The 19,770-nt window shown below is 37.1% G+C and overlaps 1 protein-coding gene across 1 annotated transcript in view; it reads right to left on the reverse strand.

Annotated features, from left to right (window-relative positions):
- The window catches only part of ICOS (inducible T cell costimulator), a 35,882-nt gene extending 31,570 nt beyond the window's left edge, over positions 1 to 4,312 (reverse strand). Inside the window, exon 1 of the mRNA XM_043999263.1 lies at positions 4,185 to 4,312. Within this exon, the coding sequence (XP_043855198.1) occupies positions 4,185 to 4,242 (58 nt within the window). The 5' untranslated portion in view covers positions 4,243 to 4,312. The remainder of the gene's footprint in view (positions 1 to 4,184) is intronic.
- Positions 4,313 to 19,770: the final 15,458 nt, after the last annotated feature.

Here is a 19,770-nt window from a genome sequence, read left to right on the forward strand (position 1 = left end):
TTGTTAAATCTTGGACAAAGTAATGCTCCCATGCTTACATGTTAATTAGCTAGCACACATATTAATAGCCTTTATTTTGGAAGCATGTTTTAGGAACATAGTGCACTCCACTTTGTGTGTGTGTGTGTGTGTGTGTGTGTGTACATGTGTTTTCCCCAAGATGAGAGAGACATGTTTGGTTTGTAATCTGAGGTAGGAAACCCTTGCACAATTTAAATCCCATTTCATTTGTAGACAAAGCTGCATTTTTACTTTCAGCCCTGTGGGTGCTAACTAGACCAAGAAAGAACAAAAGGTGCTCTGTACTTCAACTCATTAACAAAACTGCCAGACAGCTTCTGACTCAAGAAGCTGTTATTGGGGATAGCGTGCCATGGCAGATGATACAGTAAGTGGAACAGTTGGGTGAGTTGTACACATGCTGAGCTGAGATATGTTACCGGCAGTTAGAATTTAGGAAAATGGGGAAAACTTTGTATATAAGTCACTTGTGGCATAGAAAGATGCTATTTTTATGGGATAACTTCTGGGTTCTTCACTCAGTATCAGGAAGAAGGGAAGTATTTTTCTCTTTATGGATAAGAAAAGCATGAAACTTGAGAGGCTGTATCTTGGAGTGGAAAGGGCACTGAATTAAGAGCCATAAAACCTGAATTCTAATCTCTGATTTGCCAGTGACAAGCCACAGAAGTAATTCACTTTGGCCACATCACCAAACTACAAGGAACTTCAGTTTCATCATTGCTAAATGTGGATATATCCACACCATTCTTTTTTAAAGTATTTATTTTATTCTGAACTTAAATAAAACAAACATTTCCATAATACAGTAGAATAGTATTAGAGAATGATCCTTCCCCTCCTCCCTCCCTAAGGTGGCAAACAATCTGATATGGTCCATATATGTATGATCATGTAAAATACTACCATACTTGTAACTTTTTGAACCATTCCTGACCTTTGCCTAGCCTATGAAGATCAAATGACATACTATACATGAAGGTTCTTTAAATATTGTAAATTTTGCTGAATGTGGTGGCACATGCCTATAATCCTAGCTACTGGAGAAGCTAAGGAAGGATTTTATAAACTTGGGGTTTCTGAGGTGCAGTAGGGATAAACTGATATGATATTTGCACTAAATCCTGAGAGGTAAGAGGGGGTTGGATACCAGGTTACCTAAGATCATATGATCACATCAGAAATGGAGTATATCAAAGCTTCCCTGTTGATCAATAGTGGGATAATGAATAACCCATGTACTTCTAGCCAGGAAGAGATGGGGATATCCAGTGTATATGCAGTGAGTGTGTATGTGTATATAATGTATGTATGTATATATGTTTGTGTGTGCATATGTATATGTATACATACATAAATATATATATTATATATTATGTGTACACATACCCCCACACATGTAAAGTTCTCTACAGATATGAACTATTGGTATTTTACAATGAAAAATCATGTTTATATTGTTTTAATAAATGCTTCTAATGTTTTATGGCAAAGGAAAGAATACCACAGTGTTTTATACATGGAAGCATCATCAATTAATCAATAATCCTTTATTAAGTACTTACTATGTGTACTAGAAGTATGATGAAAGCAAAATAGTTGCTCTATAAGTATTCGTCAAATGAGTGAATGAAGCTAGGAAAGACTAGTTTCCTAGTAGCCTTTAAATGCAGTTAGAAGTTACCTACTTTGTCAAATATGCTTTCTATAGGAAGGAAACAAATGTTTACTAAGCACCTACTATGTGCCACCACTTTCCAAACATCTCATTTGATCCTCAAAACAAACCTGTGAGGCCAGTGCTATCGTGATCCTTATTTCACAGTTAAGGAACCCAAGAGATAAGAGAAGTTAAGTGACTTGACCAGCCTCATATAAATAGTAAGTGTCTGAGGTGAGATTTGCACTCAGGTAAGCCTGATTCTGAGTTTAGCACTCTATTTTTCTGGGCCACCTAGCTACTTCTTGCTGTTCTATCCACAACAGACAATAACTACCATAATGAATAAGATCTAGGCTTAGTTAAACTTTTTTTTGGAGACACAAAGAGAACTGGAATAAATTTAAAATCCCTTCATTGACCAACCTCTCCTATTTAGCCATATTATCATGATCTATTTATGATTTTCACAGGAATTTCAGAGCAAACCTGCCACGTGGGAGTTATGAACCTTGAACTCTCATTCCCTCCACTCCTGCCTGCTCTGCCCTCAATTAAACAAATATTTATTAAGCACCCACTAGGTTCTAGCCACTGACTGTAACAAGTACTTGGGACACAAATACAAACTGAAATAGCCTCTTCCCTCTAGAAGCCTGAATTCTATAGGACTACTTCCATTCTTCTTCTGCTTTGAGATCTTTGAAGGGCAGCTATTGTGAAAATCTATAGATTTTGACAGAGCTTTTTTTATATAAGTTCATCATTATCATTGCTGTTATGTGTCCTTAGTCACTGGTGCTTCAGTTTCTTTAATTGTCAAATGAAAAATAAGATGTACCCCTGGTGCTATTTTTACTATGAAACTCAGTGAATAAATGTCAAAATGATGCAAGATTAATTGCACTCTAGAAAGATTAAATTACTATCTGGAGTTAACACATCACTGGTGACTTGAAATACCTCATCTAACACTGGGTCTAAACTAGAAAAAAATGCCAATATTAACACAAGTAACTTGGGGTCTAGTTGATGCAATTCAGATGGATCTAGTGCTTTGATGTTTTTTGACTGTTCCTCAAAACAATGCACTTTGGTGGCACAAAGAAAAATCAACAATCCTATTCAAATATAAGCATCCTGAGGTCACATCTTATTCATTCTTGCATCTCCCTCATCACCAAGCATGGTGTCTTGCATGTAGCATGTCCTGAATAAACATTTTAAATAAATGAATACCACTCAGACTCCATTCACCCTAACTAATCATGGATATTCTTTGTTTTTAGAGAAAGCACAGGCAAATGCGTAACTATGGTAGCCTGGAAGTGAATTTTAAATATCCCCTAGAACAACCACAAAGTCTGTGTGTTCTAAATACTTCATAGGTCATGCCTAATCAGGTTGGGGGTTTTTTCCCTCCAGTTCCACTGATTCCACTGTATAATACATTTGTGTTAAGACAGAGTAGTTTAAAATTTTGGAGGCAAATGAAAGTGTTTGTCTCTGTACCACTCCAAAATATATTTACTGATGTGATTAAGCCTGTCAAATTGTCTTCTTTCAACTCTGCTGTTAGCAGCGCTTCTTTCTCATGTATCACTTCACTTGTATAACTTCCCAGCCATCAAGAATATGGCACACAGAGTTGGAGAGCAAATAAAAATAACACGAAATGAGGAATCATCCACTGTTTTCTGAGTTAGAGACAAGGACACCTAAATCTCAACTCTATTATAAAAGACTCATGTGAGAATAACTTTGGGGCCTTTTTTATGGTTTATAAATAATGTACACCAAAAGCCGTCACCTAAATACCATCAAAATATGGAAGTATTTTTGTGAGTGCCTTGGATGTACATTTTGTTGTTAAAAGAGACTAAAATAACCAGTGTAAAGAGGAATGATAGGGGCTCCAAAATAAAAAATGCCCTTTCGCCTGTCACATTCATCCCTTAAGTTCCTGTTATCATGAAAGCTAGCATGATCCAATGCCAAGGAAAATTCTGTGGTTAACTGTGCATCATGAGACATGGGAAAAGATGAAAACATAGAAATGCTCCTCCTCAAAGATCATCCATTTAGTTTTCCCAGACAATAAGAATTCCCATTCCAGATGTGAGAAGCTATTTCTTTTAAGTAACTTGGTAGCTTAAGTCCTGTTGGCAGGAGTCATTTTAATTTGTATCTCTATAGGAGAGGAAGAAAGTAGAATCCTGCTTCCTGACAGTGAAAAGTAACTCCAAGAAGATAATAAGAATGTGATGATATAGCCTGAGCCATTTTCCTTAGCAAAAGAAGGCAACATCACAGGTAATAAATAATGGAAGTACCAAAACCAAATCCGATCTCAGTTATAGGCCCAAAGCTGAGCACATAAATCTTCTCTTATAATTCCCAGTTCCCCAAGCCCATCCTCTGGTCTTTGGCTTCTCTTGCCATGATCTTTTTCATCTCTCTTTGGGTCATAACCTAATAAGAAACGCATACGAGGGTCACTTACCTGCTAGAACTTTAGCCTGGAGGCAGAGGAGAACAAAAAGTAAGATGTCTATCTTCATTTTTGCCTGAAACAGATGCTACCACCCTCTCTCAGGATTTTTCAAAGCTGACGAATAAATTCACGTCTTCGGTTGTTTTTTAAGCTGTGGGGAGGAAGAGGAAGTATGTTATGTGGGGGCTGGGTTGAGAGGCATAAGTCAAAAGGCTTTCACTTAGTTCCCAAAGGCTATATTGATGTTATTGTGGCTTGTGAAAACCAAAGACAAGTGTGTCCATGAATTACTGGCAGATTAACATAGAGGTGAAAAGTCTGTTCTAAGTATGAGGACACATGTTACTGTGATACTGTCACAAAGCACACATGTATTTCTCTCAGTGTTAACTTTTGTTCCCCTCAACATCCTTTTCCTAAATTATCAACTCCTGTGAATAACAGTATTTCGTAGGCAACTGAGTGATGAATATTATCTATATTCTCATATATTCTGACTTATTCTGTTGTTTTTAAAGTTGGTAGAGCTTTTAGAGAAAGATAAGAAAAGGGAAGAGGGAAAGCAATAAATCACATTTATATAATACTTACAATTTGTAGAGCCCTTTTCTCCAACAATCTCATGGGGTAGATAGATGGAAATAGGTACTGGTCTACTTTTATTGGTGTCAGGAACTCCTAGATCAGAGATAGAGGAATTCTCTCTACCAATGCACTTGGCATCTTCTCTACAATTTATGGTCTTGACAGCTGCCTATGGTTCTATGAAGCTGTGACTTGTCCAGAGTCACACAGCCAGGATATGTCAGAGACGGATCATGAGCTCACGTCTTCCTGGCTCCCAAGCCAACAGTTTGACCATGCCATCCATGTTGGCTCACTTAAGATAAATTAAGCACATGCAATATCATCCCTGTTTTACTGATGAGGAAATTAAGTGACTTGCCAATGATCACATGGTTTGCAAATATGAGAGCTGGGATGAATATCATTGTCCTGACTGCAAGTGCAATGTTCTTTCCACTATCCCCTTATGCCTTTCACTAACTAGAACAGTCAGAATGTGGAATGGGTAGGATTCCATTCATTCAAATATCTGGTGAATAACCAATTGCCTGAAAGGTACAGTGGTAGGCTCTAGAAATAAAGGATTAAAAAAAGATATTGTCTGTGGACATACATATAGTAGAGCCATACGTACTAAAGAGGTAAGTCGAGTCTAAAGCAGAAACAGCATCCCAAGTATCACAGTGATGAACATGAGGATGTTATCACAGGAGGCAATCTACAAGTGACAAAATGTTATATCAGTCTGCTATTCTTGGTAAGTCTGCAGGCACACGAGCATTTTTCTATCTAGAGTTGGCCGCCCCCATCATCTTCTAAAGTCTCTTCTGCTGGAGTGCTCCAGCTGCCATAGCCTAGGGTAAGGAGAAACCCTAAAAAGTCTTGGAAAAAAGAAGGATCAAGTATTTTTGTTTATGCCATTATTGCTGCTGCCATCATGGTGACTAAGACCTTTTCTGAGAATGACTAGTCAAAACACATGCACACATATCTATACCTTCCTTTCTTATGGTAACAAGAAGAGACGCCTATGGAATCATCATAAGAGTAGTCATTAAGCACATAATCACCTATAAATAATTTTGTTTTTCCCAGTACTGGCAAATCTTTCCTAATATCATTAATTGGTCCCATAAAAACATTGAGAAAAACAATATTCAGGAAACATTCACTCACATAGGTAAAGAACTGAGACCAGAATTTGCCAGGTGGGATTCAAAGTACAAGGAGTGGGATACCAGTGAAGATGAGGATAAAGACAGAACCTGGCAACATCCTGACTACAGGTAGAAGCTGCTTTTGTAGGACTACATCACAACATGAAAGGGTATATAAGGTGGGGAGGGGAAGAGAGAGAACTTAATGATGTGGTGTCTGGGTCAAATCAAGGACTATAAATGAGGGGAAAATGACCTCTGTGATCTCAGAAAGAGAAGAGGCTATAGGGGAGCAGAGGAGGCAGAAAGATTGAAAAGGGGGAAAAGGAAGGAGGCCTTACTTTGGAAGTGAGGTGGGTTCCAATGATTAAAATTCCATGGATGAAGAGAGATGGTTGGAGGGCAGCTAGGTGGCGCAGTGGATAAAGCACTGGCCCTGGATTCAGGAGGACCTGAGTTCAAATCCAGCCACAGACACTTGACACTTACTAGCTGTGTGACCCTGGGCAAGTCACTTAACCCTCATTGCCCCACAAAAAAAAATGAAGAGAGATGGTTAGTGAAGGGAAATGAGAACCTTCTACTTCATGAAGTCTGAGTGATTTGGTGTTTGAAAAATCTACTTGTCCTGAAAGGGAGGGAGTAGCCACCCTTGGGGACAACTGGCATCTAAAGGAGTGGGACAGCACAGACACAGGGAGGAGATTATCAGGAAATTATAGAAACACAGTCAAGAAAAGAGAGGATCGATCAGAGGAGGGCTGCATAATCAAAGACCAGTGGAGGAGGGGTCCTACTATGCTCAATTTCCTCGCTGATTCTTGCAGCATTTATCATTGTTCTCGAGGTATGGCACAATGGAAAAGGGGGGTGCACAGGGCAAATCCTACAAGGCAGTGGCAGAAAGTGACAAGAGAAGAGACCCTAGAGAGACCAGATAATTATAAGGATCATGGATCAGAAAATGAGGGTCTAGCACAAAGAGAAATAAAAGATAGATAATGAAAAGAATGAAAGAAATCCTTTTCAGAAAAGGACACCAAAAATGTGAAAACTGAAGAGCAAGGTGAAGACAGAAAGGGAGAATACTAAATGCAAAGAGAGGCACAGGGGTGAGGGGAAGAAAGATAGTGGGGAAAGGGCCACTTTTTTTTTTTTACTTTTTTTTTCTTTTTGGTGGGGCGATGAGGGTTAAGTGACTTGCCCAGGGTCACACAGCTAGTAAGTATTAAGTGTCTGAGGTCAGATTTGAAATCAGGTCCTCCTGAATCCAGGGCCTGTGCTTTATCCACTGCATCACCTTGCTGCCCCCGGGCTGCTTTTTTAAAAAGACTAAACTAAAGTAACTGAATACCATGTCTACTGAAGAAGAGGGAGCTTGAAACTGAAAAGCTTCTGCACAAACAACATTAATGAACCTGAATTAAGAAGAGAAGTAGTCAAATGGGACAAAAAAATTGTATCAAGTTTCTCTGAAAAGGGTTTGGTATCTAAACTATATAAACAACTAATAAATGTATCTAAGACTAATAGATATCCCCCAATAGATAAATGATTAAAAGATATGAACAAATAGTTCTGAAAGGAAGAATTGAAAAGTATTCACAACCACATTTTAAAATGCTCCAAATTACTAATAGGAGAAATTTAAAGCGAAACAACACTGAATTATTCAATGAGCAATTGTGAATGGCTTAAATACTCTTAGCAATGCAATCATCCAAGACAATCCCAAGGGACTAATGAGGAAGTTTACTATCCACCCCCATAGAAAGAACTGATAAAAAAAAAAGCACTTGTGGATTGTAAAAAAAAAAAATAATAATTTAAATTAAAAAAAACCAACACTGAGGTTGCAAATTGGCAAAAAATTATCAAAAAGATTACAAGAGTTCATAATGGAAGATTGTGGTAAGATAGGCATACTAATACATTATTGGTGGAGCTGTGAAATGGCTCAAACATTTTTTAAAGCAATTTGAAATTCTGTAAACAAAGTAACTAAAATATCCATACCCTTTGACCCAGAGACTCTATTACTGAGCTTATACCACAAGGAAGTCTCTATATACTTCAAAATATTTATAGCAGCACTTTTGGTGACAGTTAAGAATTGAAAACAAAGTAGATGCCTATCTATTGGGGAATGGCTAAATAAATTTGATACATGAATATAATAGAATGAAGAAATTATGTGTGTGATAAATAGAGAGGAATGGAAAGATCTCTATGAACTGATGCAGTGAAGTAAGTAGAGTCAAGAAAACAATACATGCAGTAACTACAATGGTGTAAATGGGAAGAACAATACACCCCAAAAAATCAAAAGTAAATGTCACAAAATTATAAAGATCAAATGAGACTCAAATGAAGAGATATGAGATGATACCCCCACAGTACCCTTTTTTGTTGAAGTAAAAGGTCCTCAACTGTTACATGTCCCATGTGTTTTCACACTTTTTCAGTATATTGATCAGTTGTACTGACTTTTTTCCCCCTTTCCAAAAAGCACCATTTGTCATATGGAATAGTACTCAGGGAATGGGAGGAGTAAGGATACATGATGATGTAAGAAACAGAAAACATCAATAATTTTTTTAAAATGCAAGGAGCCATGAAATAGCAAAGCAAGCACTACTTTTCTGAGTAGAGATTACACTAAAAAGGGGCAAGGCTAGATAAAGCAAAGAGCTCCCCCTATTGGAGATTAGTGTAGTTGGTGGGGGGGGGATAAATTTCACTCATATAACCTACATTTTTCTCATGCTCCTTGTCTCAGAGAACAGTCCCTTATAACAAAGAAAAAAGAGGGGGAAAAACAAATTCAGCAAAACTAACCAACTCACTGAAAAAGTTTGACATTATATACTGTATTACCCATCTACCATCCCCCACCTTTGTAAAGAAGTTGACAAATATGATATTTTGCATGATCATATATGTATAACCCATATCAGATTGTTTGCCGCCTCAGGGAGGGAAGGGAGAGAAGGAGGGATAGAGATTGGAACAGAAAAATCTAAATAAAAATGTTCCATCTGGAAAAAAAATTTTAAGGTGGGGGAGGGGTGTGCTGGGAAGGTTTCGGGTGGTATATATGTATTTATATACACACGTAAATATATATGTTGCACATATATGTGTTACTTAGGTCTTATTTATATAATTATATTTAAACAAATTTGTCATAAATATTATTTCTATAAATTGATATGTATATGTTATTTATAAAACAGTTATTTAAAGATTTAAAAGACTAAGTTATATGTATTAGAATATATCTAGGTATATCTAAATGTAATAATGTATAAAATTGACATTATATATATCATATACATTTGTATGCATGTATTATATGTATGTTTTATGTATGTGTAAAATATAATTATATATCACAAATAAAATTAAATTTTAAAAAAGAAGTAAAGGGAAATGTCTTCTCACATATCCTCTTGGGGGTCAAGCTTGCCTATAATTTTGTAGCATTCAATGTCAATTGTTTTTTTCTTCTTCTTTCCATTTATACTGTTGCAGTCATTGTGCATACTGCTTTCTTGGTTTTTTCCCAGGTTCTGTTTAATCTACTTTATGTTGGTTCACATGTTTTTCCATTATTCTCTTTATTCATCATTTTCTTCATTCCTTACAATGTAGTAATATTCCATTATATTCATGTACCTCAAATAATTAATGGATATCTACTTTGCTTATGTCTTTTCTACAAAAAAAAAAAGTGCTGTTATAAATATTGCATGTGCCTTTATTTTTGTCACTAATCTCCTTGGGGTATATACTTACCAGTGAAATCTCTTAATCAAATGGTTTCAACATTTTAGTCACCTTATTTACATAATTCTGACCGCTTTCAAAAATGGCTGAACTCATTCATAGCTCTACCAACACTGCATTTGTGTGCCTATCTTTCCATAGCCCGTCCAACATTGGCCACTTCCCTCTTTCATTATCTTTGCTAACTTGATAAGTACGAGGTAAAACCTCAGAGTTGTTTTGATTTGCATGTATCTTGTTATCAATTTGTAGCATGCTTTTTGTATGATTGTTAATAGTTTTCAATGCTTCTTTGGATCAGTGTTCGATTAGATACTTTGGCCACTTATATATTGGTTCTGATCATATTTTAATGGTATTATTATAAAAATATATTGGTCAAGCTAATGTTATATAAACTGTGAGCTCTGTGAGAGCAGGAAGTCTTTTACCTGTCTTTGTATCACCAGCACTTAGCATAGTAAATGCCTAGTAAACATTTATTAAGTACACCTGCTTAGTGCACATTTACCCTAGCATAACTGTGATTTTAGAGATAAGATGACCCCTTTTGGGTAATGCAAGAACTATTCCTCATTCTAGAACATGGCTGCTGTACCACAGTAGTGATTATCATCACAAGTTGGTAACCCATCCAATCTTTGATCTCCTGGACAGAAATTATTTCAAACATCATCTTTTTCTTTTATCTCAGCACGTTTTGGGGGGTACTAGATGAAGTCCCAAATTTCTGAAGAAATAAACTAAAGCATAATTCTAAAAAAGCCTTTTTGTTAACGCATTGAGGAGGAAAGCAGGTTATGGAAATAAATGATGATTCCATTAAAGTTGGACATGGATTAAGTTGGGAGGGTAAAGAAAGATGTGGGCTTTTATTTTATCTGAATCTCTATGTCTTTTCACCTCAGCCTGGTTTCTTATTCTTCAGAAGTTCCTGGCCAACTACCCTGTTATATACCCATAACCAGACACAGTCTTTGAGCAGCCATAACTCTTGCCCTTAATTAAATTATACCTGATGTTCAACTGTTTTACATATGTTCTTTCTTATTACCCTCAAATCTCCAAACATCACCAATCAAATTGCTTGTAGTTTCCAATATTCAGGTTGCTTTTTTTATATGACTGGAAATTTAACCCAGTAAAAATTTCCATTCACCCCACAGGAAGCCTTTTTGTTTGTTTTTGTTCATTCTATGACTTACGAGTGTTGTGATTTGTGTATGCAGATGCCTGTGGTGGGAGTGTGTGGGATGGAAACTTTGCTACACTGAGAATTGAGTGGAATGTTCATTAATTCTTGCCTTTTAGGCCCTGGAGTTCAAAACCAAATGCTCTCCTAGACTCTGCAGGTGAATACTTTTCTATTTTGTAGGTTGAACCCCTTGTTTCCTTTAAAATAGCTCCAACACCACCTTTTACCTGAAGCCTGATACTGTCTCCCCCAATTGAAGGTAAGTTCATTTGTGGCAGGGATAGTTTTGCTTTTTCTTCACATCTCAGCCACCTAGAAGAATGCCTGACACATAGTAAAGTATTCCACTAACACTTGTTGATTAATGATTGAAATGTATTATTTCTATGGGGCAGCTAGGTGGTGCCCTGGATTCAGGAGGACCTGAGTTCAAATCCAGCCTCAGACACTTGACACTTACTAGCTGTGTGACCCTGGGCAAGTCACTTAACCCTCATCACCCATTTTTGAAATCAGCCTGGAATGTTTTGAAGTTGTTGTGGTTTTTTTAATCCCCAAAGTAATTAGTTTGTCCAAAAAATCCCAATATCCTTTTCAGACAAGACTACTTGTTTCTGAAGAAGGTGGGAAATCTGTCCTATCTGGTGTAACTACATAATCAATGAACAGCTTACAAGCATTTATGAAGCCCTTACTAAGTGCCAGGCACTGTTCTATAGCATAGTAATGTGACTCATTTTGAAATAAACACATGGGAACCTATTTACCCAAATGAGTGCTACCTTTCAAAGAAATCACAATGGGAGGCTATGCCAATAGTTTTTCTCATGCTCAGGACATTTCCTGAAGCACTTCATTTAGAATTGCCTCTGGGGCTTGTGGCAGAGTCTTTTCAAAATACTCAGTGGAGGGAAATCTTTGTCCTTTGGAGTTCGATTAAACTTTTGGAACCAGCTAAAAGTCATTCAGAGTCAAATCTAATGATCAAACTGGGAAACAGCAACATTTCCTGCCACTTCACTTAAAAAATAGAGAGAAAGGGGACAGCTAAGTGGCGCAGTGGATAAAGCACTGGGCCTGAATTCAGGAGGAGTTGAGTTCAAATCCGGCCTCAGACACTGGACATTTACTAGCTGTGTGACCCTAGGCAAGTCACTTAACCCTCATTGCCTGATGAAAAAAAAATAGAGATTCTACAATCATTTTGAGCAACATGATCTGACCAAATTGTTGAAATAAGCACATAAACCAAGGTTTTGAAAGACAACAATCAATTTCTGTATGGAAATCCTATACAAATTTTGTAGGAGGGAGTGTCTCAATAATTCCTAGTTACCTAGGGCCTTCGTGCTCTGCTAGCCCCTAATTGTATTTTCTGAGATCCTTCTCTGAAAAGTCCTTAGACTTTTAGTCTTTTTAGACTTTTTTTTTAGGACTGGTAGCCTTTGATCTTCCTTGGATGTTTATCAAGTGTTAGCCTTTAGCAACCTCTTCACTAACATACTAGTATATTTTTAGAATTGAATAATAACAATTCCATGCCCATCAAAAACATTAATTTTCCTCACCATTAGGCTCCTTGAGGGCAGAAACTATTGGACAGCTCAGATTTGGAGCTGCCAGAGACCGTAGAGAAAGGTTATTGACTTCCAACTTTCCTCATTTTACAGATGAGTAAACTGAAGATCACAAAAGTGACATTATTTACCTAGGGTCACATATCTAGTGTCTGAAGTGGGAGTGAGCATTACCATACTTGAGATGAAAATTACTAAAGGCAAGTTATCACACCTGACTTAGGTGTGTAATGTTTAGATATAATAGCAATTAATTCAGATTGATTCCTAGGGCAGATGGTAAGGAAGATTAGGAGCAAAGATGCATCATGGTGACCATAGGTCTTCAAAGGATCAAGATGTTATAGGGCCTAGAAACCCAGAAGTTCTCTGGGGTACATCAAAGAAACTTCTCCTTGAGAAACTAAACCAAAGGACAGACACACCTAAAGAGATAAGTGGAACCAGATCAGACTGAGCTAGATCCAGGACCATCACCCTTCATTCCAGTCTCCCCCGCCCCTGGGGAGATAATATTAGGTGTGGCTGCTGCCTTTGTGGCCAGAGGAACAGAGAGATGGCTTGAGAGATCCACAGCCACCCCTCACCCAACTCCTCCAGCCACCAACAGTGGGGGATGGTCCTCCCTCAATAAGGGAACTTTCCACAGTCAGATGATCACCCCCATCAGTCCTCTATAAAAGTGTCTGCCTGTCTCCTGCTCAAGGAGATTGGTATCTCAGAGTCATGCTCTGCGCCATGCCTTCTCCCCATGAAAAAAAGTCCAAGGATTTCTCTCTGTTTCCCTTCCCCAGCCTCTAAATAAACTATTATCTTATTCTACTGCATTTGTGTGCAAGAGGGTGTAATTCTTTAAAGAGGAATCCCAAAGGACCCCTACCCCTATCCCAAACCCCCCACCTATTTCCCCATAACAAAGATATCATGATTCAGTTGTGTTATGGATAGTCCTATAGAAAATCTTTAGAAAAATTGGGTCACTGTCCCTGGGTTCTTTTTTTGTGGGGCAATGAGGGTTGAGTGACTTGCCCAGGGTCACACAGCTAGTAAGTGTCAAGTGTCTGAGGCCGGATTTAAGTTCAGGTCTTCCTGAATCCAGGGCAAGTGCTTTATCCACTGTGCCACCTAGCTGTCCCCTGGCCCTAGGTTCTTACATAAATCCCTCTGGTGAGATTGAGGTCTTACTAAGTTCAGATTCAGAACCTTAAGCCATTATAACATGTTCTCTCTGAAATCTTTAGGCCCTGATTCTGTTTACTATACTCAGGGAACTTCAGAGAAGGGTTCAAACTGAAATGCTTAAATTTATTAGAAGTAATATATTATAATTTTGTAATGAAAGTCATATAACAAAAAGAAGAAAAGAAAGGTGTTAATAAAACATGGAAAAAACCAGAATTGGACAGAAGGTAACTTAGGAAGGAACAGACAAGCAAGGCACTTTTGTTACAACCATGTCAAGTTTAATATATCTTTTCTTTTGAAATCAATAAGCATTTATTTTGTACCTACTATGTTCCAAGTATTATGTTAGACACTGAAGATGCAAAAATATAAAGAGTGAAATAGTTCCTGAAAATTGTTCCTAACATTTTTATAGTTCCATAGACTTCCCTCATTTTCATTCTTTTTTCAATAGTTAGGTCCCTATTAGTGAGAACAATCAATCCCCTGAAGTGATCTGGTGGAATATATTTGGATTCATACTATTTGAAGCTACAACTATGGAATATGTAATAATTGGGTCCAGCCCAATGCAAATATGAAGTATGAACTGGAATAATACTACCATCTCAGGAGATTCAGTCTTCCCACAAATTAGGCCCAACTATATATTAAAATGTTCCAATTTGTTGTTTAAGTTCATAATAAAAATGAAAATGGATGTTTTAAAAAGGAATACAGTTTATTTTTTATTATTAGAAAGGGTTCAATTTGGAGGAAGAAGTGGCATTATGATTCCAAAAATGACAGTTTGATTTTTTAAAAAAGCACCAGTTAAAAAAAAGGAAATAAGAGCATTTAACTAAAAAATGATATTTACTGAGTGAGCAGTAGTGTCTACTGTTTGATATTGCTTGAGGGTTTTTTGTCTTGTCTTTTTTATGTGAATGGCTGACACCTACTGGCATAATCAGTAGTGGGTTTGGGGGGTTTTGTTTTGTTTTGTTTTTTTCAGAAGGAAAAGGAATTACTATCTTGGGCTGAGTTGAAGGAGGGAAAGAAGCACCTGTTAATAGTTACTTGCCTTCAACAGTGAGATAGTTCTAGGTACTAACCTAGAGCATTTTGAAATTACTTTATTTAAAAGGAAGAGATAAGGATGCCAAGAGCACAAATCCATAAGACATCTGTGAGGAGTTCACTACACCTGGGGGTTCACTATACCTAAGGAAGCTTTAATCTAAACCAAAATTTTCTTAGCTTAGGTCTATGAACTTGATTTTTAAATATTTTAATAACTATTTCGATATAATTGCTTTCCTTTATAATCCTATGTATTTTATTTTATGCATTATTATCAGAAGCATTCTCATAAAAGTGTTAGTCTGAGAAGAGGTCCATAGGCTTCACCAGACTGCCAAAGAGGTCTATAATATAAAAATAAGTTAAGAACCCCAGCCTAGAAGGAGACAGGGGTCTAGAACACATGTGAAGGCTGGAAAGGGGTTTCCATAAAATAGAACAAAGAAAGGCAGCATAACAAAGAAAGGGGGCAGTGTTCTAATCATTGCCTTGCAATTAAAGTTAGCCATGGAAGATAATTTTTGATACCAAGAAGTGGATCATGTGATTATAGATTTAGAACTAGAAGGGTTAGAGGTCAATGAATCCAACTCTCTTCGTCCACAGGTGAGGAAATTAAGGCCAAGAGAGTCTAAGGAACCAGCTTACAGCCATAAAACCAATAAGTGTCTGAAGTAGGATTTGAACCCAGGTTATCTTGAGTCCAAGTCCAGTACTCTAGCTACTTATTCAATGCTGAAGATGGAATGTCCTTATGCAAAGTTTCCTGGAATCAGAAAGATAGAAGAGGTTGGCACCAGAAATTAGAGAGAAAGAAGTTGTGCTAGGTGTTGGGGACACACGCAAAAAAGTAAGTGGTCCCTGCCCTCAAAATGCTTACATTCTGTGGGGAAAACAACATATACACAAGTAAGTATATACAGAATAAATATAAAATAAAGACAAAGTAACTTGGGGAAGAACTTTACCAGTACCTAGGGAGAATCAGGAATGGCTTTGTGTAAAAGCAGTTCTATTCTATTCTATTCTATTATCCCATGGGAACCCAATCTTTGGACATTTCCTAGACCCCTGTATTATGGACCACTTTTCAGAATAATGTTTTAAAATGTGTTCCAGGAACAGAAATAGCCAGTGCAAATGCATGAAGACCCAGATATGATGTTGCGTATGAGAAGCATCAAGGCCAGTTTAGCTTGAATAGAGTATAGGAAGGGGAATCATGGATAATAAGCATGGAAAGGAAGGATGGGGTTAGTTTTCAAAGAGCTTTAAATGTCATACATAGGAATTTATGTTTTATCCTAGAGGCAATAGGGAGTCCCTGGATTTTATTGAGTTATGGTCACACTAGTATTTTAGGAAAATCACCTTAGCAGTTAGATGGAGAATGTTTTTGAGAAGGGAAGGACTCGAAACAAAGCAATAGTACATCCTGAGGGCCTGAACTAAAATGGTAGCTTTTTTAATTGAAAGAAAACTCTCTCTCAGTTTGAAAGAAGTAGTGGAGGAAGAGCTGATAAGATTTGGGAATTAGATGAATATGTGGGGTTAGGGACACCCCAGTGAAAAGTCAAGGGTAATGAATGAATGCTGAGGTTGTAACCATGGGAAATGGAAGGATGATGCTACCTTCTACCGATTATGGTAGTTTGGAATAGCACTGAGTCAAAAAAACGACACACATAGTAGACACTCAAAGGATATGTCTCAATTTCAGAGAAAAATAAATTTTCTATAAAAATAAGTTTTATTTATATAATTCCAAACATCTAGATGAAAAAGGAAAAACTGGCATCAAAGGACCTGGGGGGCAGCTAGGTGCTACAGTGGATAAAGCAGCAACCCTGGATTCAGGAGGACCTGAGTTCAAATCCAGCCTCAGACTTACTAGTTGTGTGACCCTGGGCAAGTCATTCAATCCCCATTGCCCCGTTAAAAAAAAAAAAAAAAAAAAAAAAAAGGACCCGGCCTTACTATTTATTACTTAAGAGCCTTTAGGGCAAGTTACTTAACTTTTCTGGACCCCACATTCTCAGTCTGTACAGTAAATTTTGTTTAGACGATCATCAAAGTTCCTTTTGGCTTCATATCCATCATCTCAATCATTTAGCTATTTGGTCCAGCTAACACCAAACATCTAGCTAGTTAGCTAAATTGTTCATTTATCATCTGGATGTTTGGCATTACATGGGCATGGTTTTCATGAGCCAACTCTGTGCTGGCAGAGAGGCATGCAAAAGGTGGGAAATGTCTTTCAGTGTAGCCCATTCTTTTCTTAGAAATCTATACCCCTGAAATATACCTTGGAAAGGGCAATAAGGCCAATACAAAATATAAAATGTTCTGCTCCTTCTTTCTAGGTCATTCTAATTTAAGAATGTATATTTTGGATTGGGTCAAGAAGGAAGGGAAGGACAATCTGACTAAACATAGTAAGGAAAGATGCTTGAATTCTCTTAGTTATCTGTAGATTTCAATTGTCCATGCTATCCCTATCCTCCATCCCTATAAATAATTAAGAGCTTTCATTCTGTGTACTGAACTCTTTGCCTTTCAAAAGATGAAAAGGACTCCATGGCAGCTTTTTCCATTATTTCATATATAAATTCATGTTCTTTTCAATTATTTTGTTGAATTCTATTTTCCTACTGCCCCTGCAACCCTTTCAACTGAGAACTTTTAAATTTCCCTGTGTATTGGAAAGACCATATTGCTGGAAAGATCACTGGACTTGAAGTCAAATCTACTTAATAACATGAGGTTCTAGTAGGAGTAACATCTACTAAAGTTCCCTGCCATGTAGGCTGGCTCCCCCCACCCCCAACAAATAGTCATAAAACTGTCATCAAGGCTTGATTGGTTCAAGGGAATGATGGTCATGCCATTGACATCTTCCTTGTGGGAAAAATGAAAGGTAACATAGGAGGAACCACAGGTTCTTCTCTTATTCTTGACTATTATGTCACCATGATTATCACAGAAGCAGGGAAGCTATGCCCAGCTGGATCACTTGGTATCATTTGATGGATGAACATTCCATGATATGGCTAAATAAACTTAATTTGAGCAATAAGTGTCTCATTTTATTTTAATACCGAACCACCAAACCCACCTAAAATAACTTTTTTTTTTTTTTTAGTGAGGCAATTGGGGTTAAGTGACTTGCCCAGGGTCACACAGCTAGTAAGTGTCAAGTGTCTGAGGCCGGATTTGAACTCAGGGACTCCTGACTCCAGGGCCGGTGCTTTATCCACTGCGCCACCTAGCCGCCCCTCTACTGCGCCACCTAGTCGCCCCCTAAAATAACATTTTATGAAAGAAAGCACTATACAAATCCAGGGTATTTTAAACTTTTTATTTTAAATTCACAGAACAAAACAAGCATTTTCATAACAGTACAATAAAAAGATGATTGCACATGAAACTGCAAATCTACCACATACAACTTGCTATTCCCTCCAAATATGAAACAGTTATCATGTAAATTTCTTTTTATCCTTTTTTTATTCCTCCTCTTTCCTCCCTCCACCCTAGAAATGGCTACCATTAGAGACAAATAGGTATGTGTATAGATAGATAGATAGACAGACAGATAGACAGACAGACAATAGATAGATGATAGACAATAGATAGATAAAGAGGGAGAGATACATACAGGGTAGGACAAAAGTCACAATGTTTTAATAACTTTTTTAAAAATTTCTATTTTTCACCATATATGAGATTTTATTTTTCACATATAATATAAATTATTTTCCTATATATACTATATATGATACTAAGGTATTGTAAATGAAAAACAAAAAGTTAAGGAGTTACTAAATATTAAAACCCCTTCATGACTTTTACATATATATATATATAAATAAAAGACATATGAAGAAAGACACTATCTGCATACCGAGAAAGAACTGATAAGTAGAAGTCCATGTAGAATAATTTACATATATATGTAACAAATGTATTTATGCAAAATTATATTTAAATTTATATATGTAATTGTAAATATTTATGTAAAAATTATATACATATGTAATATATGCATGTGTAAAATTATTCTATACATACTTGTATTTATCAGTTCTTCCCATGGATACAGATAGTGTCTTTCTTCATATGTCCTTTATTTTTAATTTGTGTATTTATAATAGTCAAAATAATTTAGGCATTCTTTTTTTTTTCTTTTGTGGGGCAGTGAGGGTTAAATGACTTGCCCAGGGTCACACAGCTAGTTAGTGTCAAGTGTCTGAGGTCAGATTTGAACTCGGGTCCTCCTGAGTCCAGGGCTGGCACTTTATCCACTGTGCCACTAGTTGCCCCCAGATTGTCATTGTTAAAATACTTTTGCTGTTACTGTATACCATGTTCTTTTGGTTCTGCTCACTTCATCATTTCATGTAAGTCTTTCCATATCTTTTCTAAGATCACTCAGCTCATCATTTCTTATAGCACAGCAGTATTCCATCATAACCATACACTACAACCTGGTCAGTCATTCCCCTCTTACTGGAGATTCATGCAATTTCTAGTTTCTTGCTCCCACAACTGAGTCACTATAAACATCCCATTCACATTCAAAGTTATAATTACCATTTATGAGTTTTCCTCCATCTTATTTTTTCTTACTGTTTTCTTTTTCAGCCCCTCTTTTTACCCTATCCCTGGTACCTTATCTTCTCCCCCCACCCTCCCACCCCCCAAAGGGTTCCATCTTTGCAATGTTCCAGTACTAAAATGAACCCAGACTCTCCAAATGTAGATGAAGGCCCTAGACACCATACTAAGGTAGTAACCTTTGACTTACAGATTAGAAAATGTAGATTCTCCTCCCCAACCCCTAGGGTCTGGTATGTGATTCAGTGGATAAAACCAAAATAGGAAAAATTATTTTCCTGAGTCCAAATCTGGACTCAGATACTCATTAGCTATGTGACCTTGGACAAGACACTTAACCCTGTTTGCCTCAGTTCCTTATCTGTAAAACAAGCTGGAGGAAATGGCAAACCACTCCAGTATCTTTGCCACAAAAATCCCAAAGGGGTTCATGAAGAGTCAGACAG

The sequence above is a fragment of the Dromiciops gliroides genome, chromosome 3 (genome assembly GCF_019393635.1).
Source record: "Dromiciops gliroides isolate mDroGli1 chromosome 3, mDroGli1.pri, whole genome shotgun sequence".
Lineage (NCBI taxonomy): Eukaryota > Metazoa > Chordata > Mammalia > Microbiotheria > Microbiotheriidae > Dromiciops > Dromiciops gliroides.